General features: G+C 43.1%; 2 protein-coding genes across 2 annotated transcripts; both read left to right on the forward strand.

Annotated features, from left to right (window-relative positions):
* Positions 1-1,385: 1,385 nt before the first annotated feature.
* taf1b (TATA box binding protein (Tbp)-associated factor, RNA polymerase I, B) lies at positions 1,386-11,969 on the forward strand. Its single transcript, XM_079214947.1, has 15 exons — positions 1,386-1,501; positions 1,954-2,052; positions 2,380-2,467; positions 4,427-4,524; positions 4,602-4,694; positions 4,778-4,883; positions 5,089-5,260; positions 7,930-8,029; positions 8,156-8,303; positions 8,467-8,641; positions 9,202-9,239; positions 9,725-9,812; positions 11,078-11,148; positions 11,276-11,498; positions 11,572-11,969. The coding sequence occupies exons 1-15, from the start codon at positions 1,484-1,486 to the stop codon at positions 11,807-11,809; spliced, it is 1,755 nt and encodes a 584-aa protein (XP_079071073.1). The 5' UTR covers positions 1,386-1,483; the 3' UTR covers positions 11,810-11,969.
* A 9,089-nt stretch (positions 11,970-21,058) lies between these two features.
* klf11a (Kruppel like factor 11a) lies at positions 21,059-23,037 on the forward strand (the record flags this gene model as incomplete). The annotated part of the gene is made up of 3 exons (XM_079214781.1): positions 21,059-21,247; positions 21,699-22,407; positions 22,742-23,037. The coding sequence occupies exons 1-3, from the start codon at positions 21,062-21,064 to the stop codon at positions 23,035-23,037; spliced, it is 1,191 nt and encodes a 396-aa protein (XP_079070907.1). The 5' UTR covers positions 21,059-21,061.
* Between the last annotated feature and the right edge of the window lie 327 nt (positions 23,038-23,364).

Consider the following 23,364-nt stretch of genomic DNA (forward strand, 5'->3'; position numbering starts at 1 on the left):
AAAGACACATTGGTGGTAGTAATGTCACTGAAAACATCAGAGGTTTTCTTAAAGGGGAAGTTTCCCTATAATGACAGGGTGGACAGCAATGTCAGGGACACGTGAACAAATTTCAATATGATTATGAAAATAGAATATACATGATCAAAATGACTCATTTTATCAAATAACTTGTTGTGGACAATAAAACCATATACTTTTTGGGGGGATTTAATATAATTTAACCATCTATTACACACATACTGTAGTTAGCAGAGCAGTGTGTGGGACATGCCAAAATCACGTACAGTCAATGAAACGAAACATTATAAAATAATGAAAACACATTTTAAGAGACTTATCATTGTATTTCTATGTGTGTAACTATTTGGCCATTTATAAAAGCACCTCAGAGTTTCATTATTCTGTTACATTCATAATAACTGAGTGATTCTGATGAGGACACCAAAGGCACTTTATAGTGATATTGACACAGGAAGGTTCCTAACCAAAATGGAGTATTCGACTGCAGCCACTGTCGCGCTGCTCTCATGTTTTTATCCTGTTTTTCAGTTTAAAAGTCTTGATGCGTCAGATTTAAAATCTTTAACGACATAAAAAATATTTTATAATGAAAATTATTTGAGGCTTAAACTTAAAATTTACGTCTTCAGTCCTAAAAAAACAGGAAGAGAAACAGAGTGAAGCTCGCTGCACCGGCGGAAGTAGCTAGCGCTGCCTTTACAATAAAAGCCTGGGAAAGAGTGGAGAATAATACTATTAAAACCAAATATAAATACACATAAATTACGTTTTATTTACATATATATTATTCATACGATAGTTATGTCATATGATAATTATATGAATTAAAACATTATAGTAAAAAATGCTAAATCAAAAAAAGATGTAGACTGAAACAATAAAATAAATGAATATGGTTAAAAAATGAATTCATTTCATGACTAAATCTACAACAATACTCCCCAGCCACAGAACAAAAGCATATATACAAGACAATTAATAATAAAAAATGTATGCTCATGTATACTCCATACATAGTAATCCAAGGCTGTTAAGTTAAGCACGCTGGAATTTAAAAAAGTACATGTTTAGAAAATATACAACTATTGTAAACAAGAACAAATAAACATGTTGTCCATCTTCTGTCATCACAGAGACATCTAGCGGCTTTATTTGTACTTCTGACGTCACCCTGTGTGTGTGTGTGTGTGTGTGTGTGTGTGTGTGTGTGTGTGTGTGTGTGTGTGTGTGTGTGTGTGTGTGTGTGTGTGCGTGTGCGTGTGCGTGTGCGTGTAAGATTATAAGATGTAGTTCATGATCCGGCCTGAGGGGCAGCAGCGTCCAGTCTACAGACAGAAAGCCTCCAGTCTACCGGACGTTATCGCAGAAGAAGAAACCCCAAACAAGCCCTCCATGAGGACCTGAAGGACTGCAGTAGAAGTATAAAACTACACATTAAAAACGTTATTTCCTGTCAGAAATGGACGAAGAACAAACGGTAAGTTATATTTCACATGTTGCTGCCTTCGCTCGAGATGGAAAAGGAACGTAAAGCTCATAACGAGTGCTGGTCGCTCCACACCAAACTACCTTCAACAGTTTGTCATATTTTAGTTTTACGTGCATATTACGTATTATAATTAACTTCTTGCACAACTTTTGACATTTTTCAGAATCTACATTAGCTAATGTACTAATCGGCTCATTTTACATCAATAGTACGTATTTTGATAAATTTGCAAACTTGTCACCGTTCGGCGAAAACACGTTAGCTAACACCAGCGAGCGTGGCAGCCAGGACTCTCCAGTGTTCTAATGGTACATTGTGAATGAAAGGCCTAGAAATGAAGGCTTGTGTGCCGAATTTACATTTTAAGCGTTAATAGCAATTTCCAACACGCGAAGAAAAGATGAAATCTTCACTTTGTCTCTCTCTCTCTCTCTGTGTAGGCAGGCTACAGGGAGCCCTGTGCTGTGTGCTCAGCGGTGGCTTGGGGAGTTTCAGATGAAGGTCGTTTCTACTGCAGGTCCTGCCACAACGTCATCGAGGTAAACAACAGCTGATGATCTGAAGTTATCACAGCAAACCTACAGACTCTAACAGGTCATCTTTGTAGATTTTATGGATCCACATTGTTGATCATGAGCTCTCCAACATTTATCTTTTTAAAATCCTGCATTCACTTTTCAAATGCACATGTTTGGGGAATAATCAGAATATATTTTTGTAAAAGAATTAATAAATCCAACACTCAGGCTGCAGTTCCTCTGCTGGTCAGCAGGTGGCAGCTCAGTCTCTGTTTACATGGAGTCCAATGTGTTTATTACATGTGTATTACATGTTTATCCTGTGTGAACACGTTCAAACGTCCTCAGAGAACCAGAGAGGTGGTGGACCCCAACTTCACTCCCGGCTCCGCGCGGGTGTCCACCATCGGCAGAGGAACCAGAACCAAGCGGCTCGGTCAGTGTTCTGATTATTGAATGTATTATTAAGGTTATTAATATATATGTATTATTAAAGTTATTATAATTACGAATAAGGCTATTAATATATATTATTAAAGTTATTATAATCATTTTTAAAGTTATTATTAGAGTTCAAACTAAAGCTCCTAACAAACAGAGAAATTAAGCTGCCGATTGTTATTTTCCATCATTTTGTTTAACGATTAATCACCAACAATTTAAAGTTATTTATTTTTTTATTTTCTTTTTAGCAAAACATTAGGTTCTCTGTTTGATTGTAAACTGATATTTTTATATATATATATACACACACACACACACACACACACAGGTTTCAGATTTCCATACGTCATACCGGTGCTCTTCGGCAGGCAGCAACATTTAATGCTCACAGCTGATGGCGCAGCGGACAGAGCTACTTACGTCTCAGGGTTAGAACTTCAGTCTCGTTTTTTTTTATTTTTTAAATACACCGCCGAACTACATGCTGGGTACAGCTCGCACGGGAAGAGACAGAAGAGTCTCCTGTGCGATAGAGTTTCATGATAGTGGCGAGATGTATCCAGCATGCAGTTCGGCGGTGTAATTTCTTTTAAACCGCTGAAGTTCTAACCCTGATGCCGTGTTCACACCAAAAGAGTTGCGAAATAGGAGTAGATTACATGTTTAGTCAATGCAAGGACACGAATGGTTGCGCCGGGTGATGCGATAGAGGCGAAAAAGCGTTGTGAATATTCGCTTTTTCGCCGGAGTTGAAATATTCGCCCGACGCTGAGTAGCGAAAGCCAATCAGAGTTGAGAAGCTCCGCCGTCGTCACCGCCGTCGCTGAATCAAACTGCTGCTGGTCCGCTGAAGGAGCGCTGGAAGCGGCTTCATTCAGACACTCGTCCTGGAGGAGTTGGAGCTGTTATGAATAATAATAATAATTATTAATTGTTATGGATAATATTATGAACCCAGACACGGGGGTGTTTGATGTTCCGACATTTGTGGGACTTCCTCAACAAGTATAAAACAGAACTAGTGGTTATTTTCAATGGTGAATGGCGGAAATGGTAACTGAGTAAAGCCACAGGGATAAGCTGCGCCCCTTCTCCGCAGCGACTGGTTGCGAAAAAGCGAATTAACCAGTTAGCCAGTGAGTGGTGAACTACGGTGGCGGTCCTTTTCGTCGTCAATGAATAAATGTGTTTACTCAAAAAATACCGTGATATACTGTGAAACTGCCAGAATCTTACAAAATACCATGATATGAATTTTTGGCCTATACCGCCCAGCCCTAATACTATATATATATATATATATATATATATATATATATATGAGTTAGTGTAATGTCACGGGTTGTCCCTAGGGTGGGGCAGTGCAAGAGAGAGCTGAAAACAGGCAGTCAGATGGTATAAATGAAAACAAAAGTTTATTACTAATATTTAGTTGCTTTTAAATCAAAAACAAAGTCCATGAATAAACAGAAAGCGTCCCAGGGGGAGAAAGGGATTATCAAACAAACAAAACTCAACACGGTATAGTCCAAGAGATCGTGTCCTCCTCTTCCTCTTCCTGGTCCTGGGAGCCCTTTCTCCTCCAAGCCGGTGGCAGTCCTCCTGCTAGTCCAGCTCCCTTCCCCCTTGTGCTCTCCCGTCTGTCCTTTATCAAGCCTCCCAGCCCTGCCTCAATTAGGGGCCTTAAGCACCTGCAGCTGGGTACGTCGCGAGGCAGTCTGGGAGATGTAGTGTCCCCACGGCGGCCATTTTGTGGTGTGGGCGCGGCTCCGTGGGATGTAGCATCCCTCCACCACCTGTCCCCTTGTGATGCCACTATATATATATATATATATATATATATATATATATATATATATATATATATATATATCTATATATATCGATACGGATAATAAAATGCTTAAATCTGAGCTCTGATTCCTGGGTCCGATGTGATTGGCTGTTCCAGAACGCGGCCGGCAGTGGGTCGTCTGTGAGGGTTTCCAGTTCATCCTAAGCAACCAGGCCGACGCGCTGGTCAGACTGGGAGTCAGCCCGAGCTTCAAGGTCTGCTGCTCCTCTTCCTCCTGAAAGGGTTCAAGCTGCAGAGGAAGAGGCCGGCTGACCTCATCTTGTTGTTTCAGGAGGAGGTGCTGTGTCACCTGTGGAGGATCTACCTGCAGAAGAGCCGGCAGGCGTACACCAGCAACCCCGCCAGGACAACCCGGTTCAGAGTGGTGAGGCACCGCTGGGAGGACTTGTTGTTATTATTATTGTTATCACTGTTTTTATTACAACATTTTGATGCCTCTCTCCTCAGCGAGGTCTGGACTCGGACTCGGACAGCGCGGCCGAGGCGTCTGTGGCCTCTGCCAGTGAGACGGACGGAGACACCAACCTGTCCAGCGCCGCCGGCTCCACCGCAGGTACATCAGCACGGACTGATCAATGATCAATGATCAATAGTCAATGATCAATTGTCAATAGTCAATGATCGATGATCAATGCAGGCAATAACTCTGTTTTAACATTGTACACCAACGTTCACAGTGAAAAGAGCAGCTTTACTTTCACTTGTTGGAAGTTCGTGTGCTTGTACGATTGGTTGAAGAGCAGCATGTGACTCCACAGGGAGCTCCACGGGTTGGTCGCAGTGTTCGGGCTCTTTGGACGCCGCCCACTACCTGACGGCTCGTTGGAGGAGGCGAAGCCACAGTCTGATGAGCATGAAGAAAACTCTGGCTCTGATCCACCTGGCGCTGATCTGGACCCGGGAGCCACTGACGCTCAGCGACCTGCTCAGGTAACACACACACATACACATGCACACACCTGCTCAGGTAACACACACATACACGCACACACATACAGTTGCTTGCAAAAGTATTCATACCCCTTGAACGTTTCCACATTTTGTCACATTACACGCCACAAACATAAATATATTTGTATTGGAATTTTATGTGAAAGACCAACACAGTGTCACACAATTGTGAAGTACAAAGAAAATTATACATGATTTAAAATTATTTTCACAAATAAAAAACTGAAAAGTGCAGTGTGCAAAATTATTCAGCCCCCTTTTCTCCGAGTGCAACCAATTGCCTTCAGAAGTTGCCTGATGACTGCTGAATGATTGAATGTTGACCGAATGACTAAATAGAGTCCACCTGTGTGTAATCTAATCTCAGTACAAATACAGCTGTTCTGTGACGGCCTCAGAGGTTTGTTAAGAGAATATTGGGGAGCAAACAGGACCATGAAGTCCAAGGAACACACCAGACAGGTCAGAGATAAAGCTGTGGAGAAGTTTAAAGCAGGGTTAGGCTATGAAAAGATTTCCCAAGCTTTGAACATGTCACGGAGCACTGTTCAATCCATTATCCGGAAATGGAAAGAGTATGGCACAACTGCAAACCTACCAAGACACGGCCGTCCACCTAAACTTACAGGCCGAACAAGGAGAGCACTGACAAGAGATGCAGCCATGAGGCCCACGGTGACTCTGGACGAACTGCAGAGATCCACAGCTCAGTAGGGGGAATCTGTCCACAGGACAACCATTGGGCGTGCACTCCACAAATCTGGCCTTTATGGAAGAGTGGCAAGAAGAAAGCCATTGTTAAAAGAAAACCATAAGAAGTCCCGTTTGCAGTTTGCCACAAACCATGTGGCGAACACAGCTAACATGTGGAAGAAGGTGCTCTGGTCAGATGAGACCAAAATTGAACTTTTTGGCCTAAATGCAAAACGTTATGTGTGGCGGACACCTAACACTGCACATCACCCTGAACACACCATCCCCACTTTCAAACATGGTGGTGCTAGCATGATGCTCTGGGGGTGCTTCTCTTCAGCAGGGACAGGGAAGTTGGTCAGAGTTGATGGGACGATGGATGGAGCCAAATACAGGGCAATCTTGGAAGAAAACCTATTGGAGTCTGCAAAAGACTTGAGACTGGGGCGGAGGTTCACCTTCCAGCAGAACAACGACCCTAAACATAAAGCCAGGGCTACAATGGAATGGTTTAAAACAAAACATTCATGTGTTAGAATGGCCCAGTCAATGTCCATACCTAAATTCCATAGAGAATCTGTGGCAAGATCTGAAAACCGCCGTTCACAAACATACCCCAAAAGACTTGCAGCTGTAATTGCAGCAAAAGGCGGTTCCACAAAGTATTGACTCAGGGGGGCTGAATAATTTTGCACACTGCACTTTTCAGTTTTTTTATTTGTGAAAATGTTTTAAAAACATGTTTTATTTTCTTTGTACTTCACAATTGTGTGACACTTTGTGTTGGTCTTTCACATAAAATTCCAATAAAATATATTTATGGCGTGTAATGTGACAAAATGTGGAAACGTTCAAGGGGTATGAATACTTTTGCAAGCCACTGTATCAGGCATGAAAATCCCTCACCTTTTGGCGAAATTCGCCGTTTTGAAACCAAAATAGGTGACCTACGTGGATCGTGTAGATCCGAAGAGTTTTTGTTTTTGGGAGAGGGGGGGGTTCAACTGTCCGCCGTTTCTGAGATTGGAGTGGGACACGGAAAAAAAACTGAGGTCATGATCATCTTAGCAATAGAAGATCTTTGACGTCGCGAGTCTTGGCCAATCAGCGTTAAGATGTCTACAGCGGCTTCATTTCCCTCCCACCAGTTTAATAATAGCAAGCTAGTCAGCTTACTAACACGTTAGCTAACGTTGTTGGAGAGACAGCGAGTGAGATTACTGGCAGCGGCGAGTCCGTGGCAGCGTGTGACGTCAGCCAGGAGAGCGGCGAGTCAGCGGCACTGCAGTTCTACCTACCGACACCTGACTACATATAAGGAGAGGACAATGGAGATTTTATCCAACTTTTATTTTAATAAAAACGAAATGAGTTTCCTCCGTAGGGTGGCCGGGCTATTGTTTATATTTAATAGTTTAAGATCTACGTGTAGGAAAAAGTGTATCCTCTAGTTAATTAAATTGTCTGCAGAATCTATAGCGCCTCGTACAGGAAGTCAACCTGATGTGAGAACGAATCTTGGCGATCTGGAAGAACTTTCTCCCTATAAAAGTAATATCGCTCCTTCATCAATGAGGAAGGGAGCTGCCTTTTTTGTCTGGTGGGAGTGGCCAATTTATTCAGTGAATTACAGTAAGCCTGCCCGGGAGCAGGTTTAAATTTTTGTCTGTGTTGCTATGGTGATTTATCTAAACTTGCTTTGAGAAACCGAAAAGCCAGACCTACGTTATCTTATCCTGGAAATTAGCCCGCTAACTCAGTAAGCCAGGTATGAGAAATAGGGCCCTGCTCAGGTAACAACACACACACACCTGTATATTTGATTAAAAAAACAGTTTCAGCTTTTTTTTTATGAGTTCTCGATGGATGACGCTGACAAACATATGAATTGAATACTGTTACGAGTTGATTGATTGGTCAGCTCTGGGACAGTCAACTGATGTGTTGGTATCCAGGTTGGTGAATGAAGGTCACGTCCCGTACCTGAACGCGTACGAGGACCTTCCTGACGAGATGAAGCTGGAAGGCAAAGACGCTCTCATCTTCAGAGTCCAGGTCAGAAATCAATCGGCCCCTGATATGAAATCAATACTGCTCGGGGGTCAGAGTTTAATTTCATGACGTCAGTGGAAAGAGATGAGCGCTGAAGTTAACGTGTGGAGCACTTGTTTTCCTCCACAGAGTGTCCCTCCCCACCGGGTGGTGCACCGTGATGCTCGGGCTCTCGTTCTGTTCTTGCAGCTTCCTGCTTTCCCTCCAATCAGCCGGCAGAGTCTGTTGCATCCATCACTGCTGAGCCTTCGCTACCTGCTGGACGCCAACCTGCCAGGTGACCGCCGGACTAGTACCGGTAACAGTTACTGGTAATAGTTACTGGTAACTAGTACTGGTACCAGTAGTACTCATATACCTGACGATACTAATACTCGTATACCTGACAGTACTCGTAGTACTACCAGTACTGTCCCTTACCCTCTGACTCCTCCCCCTAGACGAGCTCCACCCATGGGTGTGCCGGCTGACGGAGCGCACTGGTCTGATGGACCCAACTCGCCTCACCTTCGACCGCCGCGTGTTCCCCGTCCTGCCGCGGTACGACCTCCAGGCCGCCGCCCTCGTCATCGTCACCATGAAGCTGCTCTTCGGCCTGGACGACCACACTGAATGGTAACGGGATCACCGGGTCAGGGTTTGTAGGGAGCGGGGTCCTCCGAAGAGGGGCACTGTCGCTAGGAGGGCTGTATTTAACAAATTGTATTAAAAGAGCCTTAAAATAGATAAGGACTCAAATGGGCTCCATGAAGGACCCGGGACGCTTTAAAAGACAAAGGCGGACAGACAGAAGAATGGGGGAGTAAAAGCAAAATAAAACACGGATGTTTCCTAATAGAGGAATTACATAGTTTAAAAACTACATGAAAATAAACACCACATCTAAATCCAAATAAGTGCTTTGAAATATGCGTTAGAATAAACCTTTGGTTAAAAAAGAAGCGCTGCGAGTGTCAAAATTGGGATTTACACGAGAACGAGGAAGAAGAACAAAAAGGAGAATCAGAAAAAGGAGAACTAGAACAACCAGGAGATCTAGAACTAGAAGAAGGAGAACTAGAACGAGAAGAAGACAACAATAAAAAGTAATTTGCACAAACCAGTCGGAGGAAATGACTTCTATAAACATGTTTGATCCCAGAGATAAAGGTTGACTGTCACTTTGTGTCTTTTAGGGATTTATCCAACGAGGCCGGTGACCAGGACGTCACAAGTGAGTTCTCCACACCTGACCGTCGTGCCGCTGGAGGGGAACTCCTTCTCAAGCCGTTGTCTCAGTGACGAGTGGAGACAACACTGCTCAACTAGGCGGCGAAAAGGAACGCGTTAGTAAACTGGGCCAGTGGTGAAGGAGAAGGCTGCAGCTGCCAAACCGGCGGTGATGTCATCGCTCCGTCATTGTATATAATAATATCTGCTAGTTGTTGTTATTATTAGTGTCTGATTAGTGTTTAGAATCGGAGCTCTTAAACCATTTAACCTGTCATGGTCCGTTATTGTGTGTCTCGCTCTGAAACCGTCAAAACGAGCTGCTTTTAGTGGCCGTGCTCTGACAGTGAGGAGTCTCAGAGTGATGACATCACAGCCTTCTCCTTCAATGCCGGAGCAGTGTATTAACTGTCTGCCCTTTTAGTCGTCTAGCTGATCTGAAGCCTTCAGGTGTGGGTCCTGACTGAAGAACCGGTTTCTATGTGACAGGAGACCTGTTCAGCTTGAGAAGGTGGTTCAGAGTGGTGCAGGCCGCCCTGACCGGCGCCCAGCAGAGGAGAGACCACGATGTCGCCAGGTGAGTCCTGGACCACTGTCCCACCCGAGACCTGCAGAGTCCCAGGTGGGACCATGGTCCATGTGAGTCCTGGACCACGGTCCCAGGTGGGACTCTGTGTATAACTTAAACTTAAACTATACCTAAAAACTTAAATATGTTTTTTGCTAAAACATGAATAAAATAAAGTTAGAGAACTTTAAAAAAGGAAACTATAAAAATGTTACTGTACAAATTATTATAATATTTTTTTTGGCTTTTTATATCAAATAATTAAAATAAATTTAAAATTGTTGGTTTGAAACTTTAATGTGTAAATCTGAATATCTTCAGCTCAACGTGAGAACGTGTTTATTTATGCATAGTGAGTTTGACATGTCTGGTTTATCATCACCGCTAATGTCTATAAAGTGTGTGTATGTGTATATGGGTGCATCCCAAGTCTCTAAATTGTCGTTCCCTCGATCCTCGATTAAACCGGAAGTGGTTCTGTGCCGCCACCTTGACGGCCATCCCAAAGCTCTTATTCTGCTCTGATCGAGCAGTGAGGAGGGAAATCGGAGGGGTCATGATCGAGGAGCCCCGAGAGCAGGCTTCAGGAAGTGTTTTAACGCTGGACACCCTCACTTCATCTGTTATTTGATTGGACGCTGCAGCAGCAGAGCGGACTGATCGCTGGCGTTTCATACCAGAGGCGATCACAGATTAAACTCAAGCTATATATTAGATCTGTTTTCTTATTCACCATCTGGTTAAAATATGTTTATTGTAGGTCTGAACAACAAAAGGACCACAACCAACTGTCTTCAAAGATTTGATCTGTTGTTTCCCTCAATAAGTTCAGAGAAAACATCTCCACTCTGACACTCATGATAACCTTTTCTTTATTAATATAAGTAGTAGTTTAACACCATTAAATCAACTGAAAACATACGATAATTTTATCATTATTTTAAGTGCATTTTTTTTTTTTATTGGAATGTTCGCTAAAAACTCTCCGGACAAAACTCCGTCAGCTGTTAAAGCAACTGACATCTGATCACATCTGATCAGATGTCAGTCCGCCGCAGTCATCAGAAATCGATGTCGCTTCACGTGACGCTTCAGAGAAAAGGACATGTCATTTCTCTTAAAACATATTTCCTCGCATCTTCTCTACTCGCTTGGTTTCCTTGCGTCTCTCCATGCATCCCTGGTGGGAGGGACTAAGACGCAAGTGAGGGAAACGGGGATGCAATTTAGAGACTTGGGATGTACCCATGTCTCTCTCTGTTTGTCTCTCTCAGGAAGCAGTGGGCGGGGAACAAACCGCTTCACACCAACAGCAAGAAGAAAAGTGTCGTGCTGAAAAGAAAAAGTAAGAATCTGAGTTTGTAGAATATGAAAATATTTACTTCTATTATAAATATAATGCTTTGTTTACGTTTTAATCTATTTATTCTATTATGTCTCTGTCTCGCTCTCCCCCCCCCCCCCCCCAACAGGAATAGCAGAGCAGATTCAGGTGTGTTTTGAGAAGTTGTCCTCTCGTCCGGCGGGCATCGAGTGCTCGGGCCCGTCCAGCTTCAGGTTCCGTTGGGGAATCGAGGCCTCAGGGGACGGACTTAGTCTGCACCACCAGAAGCTGGACGGGGTTCTGACCCTGAGGGACGGAGTCCAGACTCCCTGCAACGCTTCCTACTGGCACCCAGCTGTCACCGCCTCCCAGTACGGCCTCCTCTTCCTCACAGGATATGTTCCTCCTCTACCTCTCTGACCCTCCTCCTCCCCCTCCTTACAGGATGTGCTCCAGGTCTTACCAGCAGGTTGAGGGTTCGCTGCCCCGGAGCTTCGTCTGGCTGCTGCAGCTCTTCTGCTTCCTGCTGGACGTGAAGCCGGCGTACCTGCTGGAGGAGGTGCTGCGGGTGGAGGGGAGGCTGATCCACCAGGCCGGGACCAGGACCAGGACCAGGACAAGGACCAAGACCAAGACCAAGACCAGAGCTGGGAGAGGACGGACTGCTGGAGAGACGAGATGAAACAGAGACTTCAACAGTTTACCGCCATGTTTCCGGCAGTGCATTCAAGGACGCTCTGAAATCACAGTTCATTTGTGTTCAAATATTCATTCACTATTTATTTTTATTTTCCATTTTTCCTCTTCATGTAAAACATTAAACATAAAGCATTTATAATACACACATGCATTCTGTCCTGTGCTCTGATTGGCTGTTGCTTCACATCAGCTTTTTCCTCAAAGGTAAACAATGTGTTGTTTACTTTATCAATAAAATGAGAAAGCCTGAACCTGATTATCAAAAATAAATTAAACCAAGAACTCAACATATTCTCTCTCCCCTCTCTTTCTCTTTCTCCCCCTTTCATATCTCTTCCTCCCTCCCCTTCTCTCTCTCTCTCTCCTGTCTCTCTCCCCCCCCTCTCCCGCTCTGTCTCTATCTCTCCTCTCTCGCTCGCTGTCTGTTTGTTTTTCCTGAGACACAAAGAGCCTCTAGCGACCAGAAGGGGGCGACACACAACGCTGCAGTGGTACTACAGTACTACAGGTACAAATACACTGACAAGTACCACACATTAGGGCTGGCCGGGACTGATGTACTCGGTACACTTTTGAGGTACTTGTACTACATTTATCTCACAGGAAATATGTATTTGTAAAATACAAAATATGTATTTGTAAAGTACTTTAAAAATACAGATTTTTACACAAGGGAATAGTTTATTCAATATGATTAGTTATAAATTAAACTCTACAACAATGTATCAATTAGTACATGAATCAATAAGTACTTAATCAGCAGATGAATCATTTGCTCTAATATTCATCCATTAATCCTGCTTTTACATTAAAGAGTAATAATACTCTGAAGACAATATTTATTAGTACAACCAGTTTCAATACCCACTAGTATTGCTAATTGTACTGTAAAAGTATTTTAGCTGTGTGGTATCAGTACTTATACTATAACATAGAAATACTGTGGTATCAGTACTTATACTATAACATAGTATTACTGTGGTATCACTACTTTTACTATAACAGTACACTGTGGTATCAGTCCTTATACTATAACATAGTACACTGTGGTAGCAGCACAGCAGTACTGTGGTATTAGTACTTATACTATAGCATAGTAAACTGTGGTATCAGTATTTATACTTTAACTTGTGGTACTAGTATGTGTTTAAAGTCACACGAGGTGAAACGTGAACAGGCCGTCAGCAGTCAGCTGAGGACGCGGTGACATAAATAACTGTCTGGAGACCGGAAGCAACGAGCCGACCCTGAACGCACCGCGAGCGGAGGTGACTGGAGGTAACGCTGCTCCCTGGTATCACCATGGCAACAGCCGCAGCGTGTCCTCATGCAACGTCTCGTGAAGCGTCTTTTATCATTTTGCATTCTAATATGTTTAGGTTTATATGTTTATTTCAATATGTTTATATTTTATAATATAAATAATATGTTCTTATTTTAATATGTTTATTTTAATATATGTTTATTTTATTTTATGTTCTTATTTTAATATGTTTATTTTATTAATTTTATTCACGTTATGTTTTATTTCTTTTTGGGTATTCTGATCTTTTATTGCAGTAAAGTACTAATACTCAACTATATAACTAAACTCTGGGAGTAAACTATATAACTAAACTCTCGACCTAAACTCTCAAACTAATTAAACTATAGGATTAAACTCTAGAACTAAACTATAGAACTAAACTTTGTGGGAAATATTTTCAAGTAATTCTTGTTTTATTTCCCTCCAGGTCTGAAATGAGCTTCTCTCTGTTCTCGGCTGAAAGGGAAAGAGAAGTTCAGATCTTCAGTTTGTGATAGGGCAGCAACACAAACGTCTACGTGAGCAAAGACAACGTTTATTAACTTTTGTACCTTGTTGATGCATCAATATGGAGTTTTACAGTGCTACGAGACTTTATCATGACATAAATAATACATTATTATTAATAATAATAATATTAGTATTATTAATATTGTAATATGTAATACTGCATGTGTTGATTCTTCAGACCAGTTGATGGGAATGCGCCTCATTCTCAGACCTAATAAGGAAAAGGACCATGGGTTTCCCCCACAATGCATTGCAACGTCTAACTGTATTCAGCATCACCTGCTGGTCACATGACCATACTGGGCACATGACCTGTGTGTGTTCATCGGCCTCCTTCATAACCTCGCTGAACTTGGAAAATGAAAATGAACTGGCGTCACCCGGCTTCTTGTCCCAGTCTTCCTCTCTCTCTCTCTCTTTTTGACCGGCAACATGATGATCTCTGAGCGATGAAGATGACGATGTTGGAGGAGGACTCCCCTTCATCAAACACTTGAGACATGAATCACAAAGAATGAAACCAGCTCTTTGTTTGCCTTCTCAGACAGGAAGACTTGTCTCCTCTTCCTCCTCCTCCTCCTCCTCCTTCTCCTGCCACTCCAGCTACTCCTCCTCCTCTTCCTCCTCCTCCCCCCTCACATCAACAGAAAAAGTCCATGAGATGTAAAGACGTCGTCATTCTCGTGTCTCTGAACTTGTTTGTAGAGGAGACACAAAGAGCTGCTGTCTCCTCTTCCTCCTTCTCTTCCTCTTCCTCCTGCTCCTCCTCTTCCTCTTCCTTTTCCTCTTCCTCGTGCTCCTCTTCCTTTTCCTCTTCCTCCTCTCCTGTGTTTACATTTGATAAGCAGAATGTCTAAACACGAAGAGGATAATGAAATTAAATACATATTATGATTATTATTATGATTATTATATTTGTTCATCATGATTTCCCAGAAACCCAGTTGACATATTTAAATAAATGTAGTATATTTATGTGAGATATTTCATTTGATATTATAGAAGATAAAGAACACCAGAAATGATTAACATTTAAGAGGCTGGAACTACTTTTAAATTATTAAAAATAAAAAATTAATCTCAACAACTCGTTGATTCCTCCTCTTCCTCACATGATGGTGATGGCCCCCTGCCGCAGCTTATAGGGTTAACGTGCAGACACAACAAAGGAGACGGTGCTCCAGAGTGTGTGAGGGAATGGGGGAGGAAGAGGAGGGGCTGCCTTCTAACCCCGCCCTCTTTACTGGAGAGGCTGTTTACAACTCGACGCAGAGGAGTCCCCGGGTTCATCGGCCTGGTGGGGGCGTGGGGGGTGCAGGAGGAAGACAATGAGGAAGAGTCTCTCCTGTTCTCTTTGTCTATTTTACACCCTCCTTCCTGTCTGTATTCAACTTCCACATGTCTGAGGAAGAGGAGGAGCAGGAGGAAGTGAAGGAGAAGGAGGAAGAGGAGGAGGAGCAGGAAGAGGAGGAGGAAGAGGAGGAGGAGGAGGAGGAGGAACCCCTCACATCAACAGAAAAAGTCCACGAGACGTAAAGACGTCGTCATTCTCGTGTCTCTGAACTTGTTTATAGAGGAGACACAAAGAGCTGCTGTCTCCTCTTCCTCCTCCTGCTCCTCCTCCTCTTCCTTTTCCTCTTCCTCCTGCTCCTCTTCCTCCTCCTCCTGCTCCTCTTTCTTTTCCTCTTCCTCCTCCTGCTCCTCTTCCTTTTCCTCTTCCTCCTCCTGCTCCTCCTCTTCCTTTTCCTCTTCCTCCTGCTCCTCTTCCTCCTCCTCCTCTTCCTTTTCCTCTTCCTCCTCCTGCTCCTCCTCTTCCTCCTCTCCTGTGTTTACGTTTAATAAGCAGAATTTCTAAACACAAGGAGGATAACGAAATTAAATTATTATTATGATTATGATTATTATATTTGTTCATCATGATTTCCCAGAAACCCAGTTGACATATTTAAATAAATTAAATATATTTATGTGAGATATTTCATTTGATATTATAGAAGAGAAAGAACACCAGAAATGATTAACATTTAAGAGGCTGGAACTACTTTTAAATTATTAAAAATAAAAAATGTATCTCAAACAACTCGTTGATTAATGGACTGAATTAATTAATTATTTTATTTATTAATTGACAACTCATCTATTTTTGTAATCAATAAGTTACATTTCAACCTTATAAACATCAAGTTGATTAACATTTATTCGTATTAAAACTTTATGTTTATGATTCAGTAAAACAAAATCATAAAAACATGACAATGACAATGTTATGACAACATGTATATATAAATAAATATATTTATATTATAATAGGATGAAGGCTGTTTTAAGTTTGTAATTTTTGTCATAAAAAACTGCGAATCAAGTTGATAATATTATTGATTATTATATACTTTTATTTTGTTTTAATATGATACAGTCGCAGTTTAAAGTTCCAGATGTATAGATATATGTGTTAATTAATACATACTAGTATGTTAGTGTGTATTTAATATGTATTTATTTAATCCATATTGTTATATTTCTGTATTTTTATTTTGTATGCAGTTGCCCACTGCCACGCGCCTCTCTCTCTCTCTCTCTCTCTCTCTCTCTCTCTCTCTCTCTCTCTATCAGCGCGTCCACGCGGCCGGGTGGTGTCGCGCGCCTCGCCCGCCCAACCTTTCCCCCAGTTCGGGAGCGCGGGTTCACCGGGTTTACTCTGACACCGCTGACTCCCTGGCCACGCCCCCCGACAGCCACGCACCCCGCGTCGGGCCAATTGCGTCACCGGCCGCGTCCCGGTCACGCCCCGCCTTGCCTCTGATTGGCCGCAGGCCGCTACACCTTTGCCTCTGATTGGCTGCGTGTTACCACCCGCCAGACTACTCTGAATTTTGTTTCTGTTTTATTTTTTCTGTGTTCTATATAAATATATGTTTTAGTGGCTCCACTCAGATGAAGCACGAGCTCTTTGTTGCGCGCGCTCGTGTCTGCTTTACTTCCTGCTCTTCCCCCCCTCCTCTTCCTCGCTTCTGCCAGGTGAGTCTTTATTCTTTTTATTATTAACAAAGTTATCGCTCGTTAAACACCGTGCCGTCACGTGCACGACGTGCACACGCGCGCTGGTCTCAGGTCAGCTCGTGCACGCTCGGTTGTTCGGTTCACCGTGAAGGAGCTGAGCTGGTTTATGTGAGGTCATGTCTGTGGTGTGTGTGTGTGTATGTGTGTGTGTGTGTGTGTGTGTGTGTGTGTGTGTGTGTGTGTGTGTGTGTGTGTGTGTGTGTGTGTGTGTGTGCGTGTACAACAGTTACATCGCTGCATGATAAAGTTGGATGTTTTTATTGTTGGCCAGTAGAATCTGATTCTAGTTGTCTGTGTCTTATTTTATATATATATATATATATATATATATATATATATATATATATATATATATATATATATATATATAATATATAATATATATATTAGATGTATATTATACGTATCTATTATATCCGTATCTATAATATATGTAATATATCTATATCTATATATATATATATATATATATATATATATATATATATATATATATGTGTGTAGCCCTGGGGGTTAATAATAATAAGATATATATTTATTTATTATATATTGATATTTAGATTATATATATTATATTGTATATATGATATATTTATAATATATATTGTATATATTCTATTATGTATAATATATATCTATTATATAATATATATTATATTGTATATTATATATTATATTATACATATCATGTAACAGACATATATTATAATATACATATACATATATAATATATGTATTATATGTAATACATATGTATTACATTTATAATATATGTATTATATTTATATTTATGTATAAATATCTGACTACAGGATAAAGTGTAATCTTTGGTCACAAATTGTATTATCAGTCAAATATACACAAAACATCTATAATAATAATAATAATAATAATATAATAATAATAAAAGAAAGCTCATATAAGAATAACTGTCACAATAACTGAATCAATCTATTTACAAAATGTTTGATCAGTCAACTCCTTCATTTTGGTGCTCAATTAAATTACTTTGTTTTATGTCCAAAATCATTCTGTGTAAAATCAAAGAAGAACATAATAGACATATTGATATCATCTTTATAGATCAATAACCCGTCCAGGCCGGCCATGCTGTCAGTGAATCATTTGTAATAGTAAGAAAGTAAATAACTGATTTAGTTCATTAATAAGTGTGATTGTGAATAATCTCTAATCTCATTATGTGCTGCTGTGATGCGTTTGAGGGATTTTAAGCGTGGGAAATTACAGTGCCACTGACGAAACGTGTGTTTGTTGCTCTCTCTCTCTCACACACTCTCTCTCTCTCTCTCTTTCTCTCTGTCTCTCTCTCACACACTCTCTCTCACTCCCTCTCTTTGGGGTGAGTCGGTGCATGTAAATGAGGGAGGAGGCAGGGGGCGGGGCTTGTTTGTGTAGGGGGGGGGATATCTGGAACACCTCCTCTTCCTTCTCCTCCCGTCATCTGTTCTGGGTGCAGGGAGGTTCCTGTTCAGCTCTCTCTCTCTCTCTCTCTCTCTCGCGCGCGCTTTCTCTGTCTGTGTATATGGAGGTCTCTCGCCCCTGAGCTTTATTTCTTTGTCCCCTTGGTCACCTCCCACTTACAATCATGGATTTATTTTAACCATCACACTTTTATTTTGTATTGCTGTTATTGTGGCGGGGCAGCTTGGTAATTAGAAGGGCGGCGGTGCGCGCTTGAAGAAGAAGAAAGAGAAGAAGAAGGAGAAGAAGAAGAAAAAGAAGAAGAAGAAGAAGAAGAAGAAGAAGAAGAAGAAGAAGAAGAAGAGGAAGAAGAAAGAGCCGTCCAGCTGTTGAGTTGCTGCAGTAAAATGACGAGTCAGTCAACATTTTGCATCCCTGCTGCTGTCAAGTTTATGTCAAGTTGGAAAACTGAACTTCTGAGGATAAACCTGTTGCAGAGCACCAATGCATTTCCCTCACCCGGGAGCCAAGGCGGACTCGGGTCCAGAAAGCCATTTGAGATCCCACCTCATTGCCTGTTTACATCCTGAGCTTTTAAACCTTCTGGACAAAAAAGTCCATTTCCATTCGAGAAGTACCAGAAGTAATGTGGCAACTCATTTGGATCCCAACTCATGTAAAGCTGCTTTTTCATGTTAGCTGGTAATCTTACTGCAGTTTAGAAGTGTATGTCAGCAGGGCGACCAAGACAACATTTTGCATCCCCGATGCTTCTATGAGTTTGTTGAGTTAAATTGTCTTTCTGGACATAAGAGAACTTATAACTACATAAAATACGATTCAGACCCTCAGTGCAGGAACAGCCTCTCGCCTGGGAGACAGGCTGAGGTCCAGGAAGCCATTCTGGATCCCAACACATATCTCGATTTGCTGGGAAAAGAAGAAGACACTTGTTCACGTCCTGAGCTGTCAAACGAAGTTCCAGAAATAATGTGAGAACTTGGCAGAGCACATTTGGAGTCCCATCTTATGTAAATGTACTTTTTGTTTTTGTGTCAGCTGTTCTGGTAGTTTGTTGTTGAGATAAACTTCTTTCTGGACTTGTAACAAACAGTCCGTTACCATTTGGGATCCCAACACACATTTAAAGTGGCTGTAAAAGAACCCTTTGCACCTGTAACAAGGTCATGTTACTTCCCTGAGTTCCTCCCCCCCCAGCACCAATGACAAGAGCACACTTGAGGTATCGTTTGCAACTGGTTTTATTGTCACATGCACACGCTGGCAGACTGTGCCTCGCTCCATCCCTACTGAGCTTCATATAGGGACAAGACACAAACACCTAAACAGTTTCAGCTTGAGGCCAATTAGGCCTCATCCTGGCACCTGTTCCCTGGGTTGCTCCTCCCCCTACGCAGCTGAGCATAACCACACCCCGGCCACCACCACACCCCAAGCCACGCGGTGTCCATTATCGGACAAGAGAGAAGAATAAGTCAAGTGACGTTACCTAAAGTATCTCTGGAACCACAACGTTGATTAACTTCATTTAAATTGCTGAAATACAGTAAAAAAATTAAATACAGTAAACAAATGTGGGAAGATAAATGTACTGTTAGGTTTATGTTATTACATAAACCCCATAACCTCGCCGTCCATTTCCGCAGATTTTAATAAAAGACACCTCTTCGTAACCCTACAACAGAGGTGTCAAACATATGGCCCGCGGGCCGGTTTCAGGCCGCCAGGAGGTCCAGTCCGGCCCGTGGGATAATTGTTAAAATTGCAGAAAAAAAAGGAAGACTTTTTTTTTTTTAAACTACCTGAGTTGGTACTTGAATCACTGATCCTCTGATTATAAGATGGTCATGGTAGCCATTGAGCCAGAGTCACAATTGATTGCAGCCCTGACATTACTAAACATATTGCCCAACTGCGAGGGAATCTGCAGAGGAGAGCCCAGGCAAGTAAACAGTGGGCTGATATCTGAATTTTTGGTCTTTATGTTTCTAGTTTATTGAAGAAATACCTTAAAATAGGGTTTATCATCCAAAAACCTTCACCAATGATTTAAACATAGAGAAATATTGTCATTATGTGTGCGTTATTATGCTATGATTTTACTGGTCTGGCCCACTTGAGATCAAAATGGGCAGCATGTGGCCCTTTAACTAAAGGCTCTGTCACCAAATGTCTGGTGCTTGGTCCTATGGGGGATGGATAGGAGGTTGGCATCAGAGGAGCAGAGCTTACGGGATGGAGTGTGGTGGTGGAGCAGGTCGGTGGGGGCCTGATTATGGAGGGCTTTGTGAGTGAGGAGAAGGATTTTGTATTGGATCCGTTGTGGGAAGGGGAGCCAGTGGAGGTTCTGGAGAACAGGGGTGATGTGATCACGGGAGCGGTTGTGGGTGAGCAGGTGAGCAGCATAGTTCTGCATGTACTGGAGTTTATTTAGAATTTTGGATGATGTGCCATAGAGAATGCTGATGCAATAGTCAATTCTGGAGGTGATGAAGGCGTGGATCAGGGTTTGGGCAGCAGATGAGGAGAGTGATGGGCGGAGACGGGCTATGTTTTTTAAGTGAAAAAAGGCAGTTCTATGAATCATCGTTCTTCACGAGACAGACCGCAGCACGCATTTGTGATCCCTTCCCAACTTCTGTGGAAGAGATGGAGGCTCTTCAGTTTCCAGATATATGGAGCAATCATTTCTGAGAGGTTGCAGTGGAAGTGATGACTTAATGTTGTATCAGCAGGATTTTTCATTTATCATGAAATAAAACCTGGAACCCGGAGATCATAGACCCTGCTCGGCTTCACCTGAGACAACACAAGGCTCTGGAAGCAAAATGGTGCTCAACCTCGTAGAGTGAGAAAAGTCAAATATAAAATAAAACATTCGATATCCGTCCCTCAGGTTGACGGACGGCGGCGGCCATGGAGCTGAAACCGAGCATCGAGCACCACGACCTGGAGGCCGCCGAGGCGCTCGTCAGCATGAGCTTCTGGGGTCAAAGGTTGCACAAGCCCCGCCCACTGACCCCCACCTCCGACTCCTGTGACTCCACCCACCTCCACCAGGAGGGCGACGCCCACAAAGACCTGATCGCCCTGTCGTCGCTGGTGGGGAACATTATTATTATTGTTAATATTATTATTATTTCTGTTATTATTGCTGTTATTAATAATATTATTATTGATGTTATTGTTATATTATTATTGATGTTATTGTTGCTATTATTATCATTAACAGGCTTTTAGTAAATAACAATAATTCACTTTATTGCTTTTATTTTAAGTAAATAAATGGAAATATCATAATATCATTTATTATCATAAATGTTATATATATATATATATATATATATATATTCATATATCATATTAAAAATGGAACATATATATAAATATACATATATAATGTATTCATTCATATTTTCTCATTTTACTATTCTTATTTTAGCATCCAGGTTACTGTGTTTTATCGTCTATCTGCACTACAATTTTCTCATTGGCTGGCTCAACATTGATTGATTGATTGATTGATTGATAACCTCTGGGCTTTTCCTCTCAGTGTATGACTCCTCCTCACAGTCCGAGCTTCGCCGAGACCTCCGCCATAAGCCCCGCCTCCAGGCCAGTCTTACTCCACCCTGTCCTCGGCCCTGCCCTCCTCCTCAGTGACTCTTACACCTGCCTGCCTCCACCTTCCTCCTCCTCCTCCGTAGAGACCTCAGCCTTTCCGCCTCAGACGGAGTCTTCCTGCGTGGCTCCGCCCACCAGAGCGATGCTCACCAGCGTCATCCGCCACACCGCCGACAGCCTCAGCGTTCTTCCACCGGCCGCCCGGCCAGCGGAAACCTCCACGCCGCCTCCGCCGGGGCCTCCGGAGACGAAGGCTCCTCCTCCTCTTCCTCCCTCCTCCTCCTCTCCGGTCCTCTGTCAGGTTTTCCCGGTGAGCAGCCGGACGGCGATGATCTCGGCCTTCGTGCAGGCCCCGGTGCAGATGCAGGTGGGCAGGGCCGTGCCGCCGGGCACCGTGGTGTTCGTGGTCCCCCAGGCGTCTGTCTCCCAGGCGCCGCACGGCCCTCCCGCCGTCATGACGCTGGGCAGCACTAAGCTCCTCCCCCTGGCCCCGGCCCCCCTGTATATGCCCGCGGGCGGGGGCGGAGCCTTGCAGGCCGACTTCTCCCGCAGACGTAACTATGTCTGCAGCTTCCCCGGCTGCAAGAAGACCTACTTCAAGAGCTCCCACCTGAAGGCCCACCTGCGCACACACACAGGTGAGCGGAGGTCACTTCCTGTTCACCACACACAGGTGAGCTGAGGTCACTTCCTGTTCATCACACAGGTGAGCTGAGGTCACGACTGCTCACCACACAGGTCTCTGATGCTGCTCGACGACCTTTGACCTCCTCATTTGTTTACTTTGTGATCAAAGAGATGTTTCGGAGGAAATCAGCTTTAATATTATTTTTGTTTTTTGGGACTAAAACTGCACAAGCAAAATAAACAACAATAAAGACCATTTTAAAATGAAATTCCTCCAGATTAAAATTTTTTCTTCTCCCCCTCTTCCTCCCTCTCCCTCTCTCCCACCTCCTCCTCCTCCTGCAGGAGAGAAGCCGTTCAGCTGTCACTGGGAGGGCTGTGATAAGAAATTTGCCCGCTCTGACGAGCTTTCCCGCCATCGCCGCACGCACACCGGCGAGAAGAAGTTTGTGTGCAACGTGTGCGACCGGCGCTTCATGCGCAGCGACCACCTGACCAAACACGCCCGGCGGCACGCGACCGCCAAGAGGGCGTCGTCGTGGCCCGCCGAGACCCAGGACCTCCACAAAGTGGCTCTGCCCAAGGGCCAAAACAGGGGCCCCGCACTTCCTGTCGGCGTTCTTGTCTCCACCGCCAACTGACTCAGGACCCCCATAGGCGGGGCTTACACCGTGACTGTCAATAAACTTTTCTACCAATCAAACTCTGCTGGTTAACAAAGCGAAGACATCGCTCCGCTGCGTCTACGCTCGCTTTGACCTGGTTACTGTGGCACTTCCTATTTCACTTCCTGTTTCACTACGCGCTGCAGGCACCGAGACGCTCGCTGCGCTGCAAAACGAGTCCTGAAGGTTGCGTTATCTAAATGAATACGTCCATCTTCAGTACGATGGCCCGGGTAGGACATTAGCATGTTGACGTAGCGACATGTCAACATTATCATGCTAAGATGCTAACATTAGCACGTA

Source organism: Taurulus bubalis, assembly GCF_910589615.1.
Source record: "Taurulus bubalis genome assembly, chromosome: 3".
In the NCBI taxonomy this organism is placed as follows: Eukaryota; Metazoa; Chordata; class Actinopteri; order Perciformes; family Cottidae; genus Taurulus; species Taurulus bubalis.

Excerpts from the sequence above, each read along its gene's own strand:
- taf1b (XM_079214947.1), top strand. Across the intron at positions 5,261-7,929 it reads ACGCTCAGCGACCTGCTCAG|GTTGGTGAATGAAGGTCACG; the intron begins GTAACACACACA and ends GTTGGTATCCAG. Across the intron at positions 11,499-11,571 it reads CCAGCTGTCACCGCCTCCCA|GATGTGCTCCAGGTCTTACC; the intron begins GTACGGCCTCCT and ends CCCTCCTTACAG.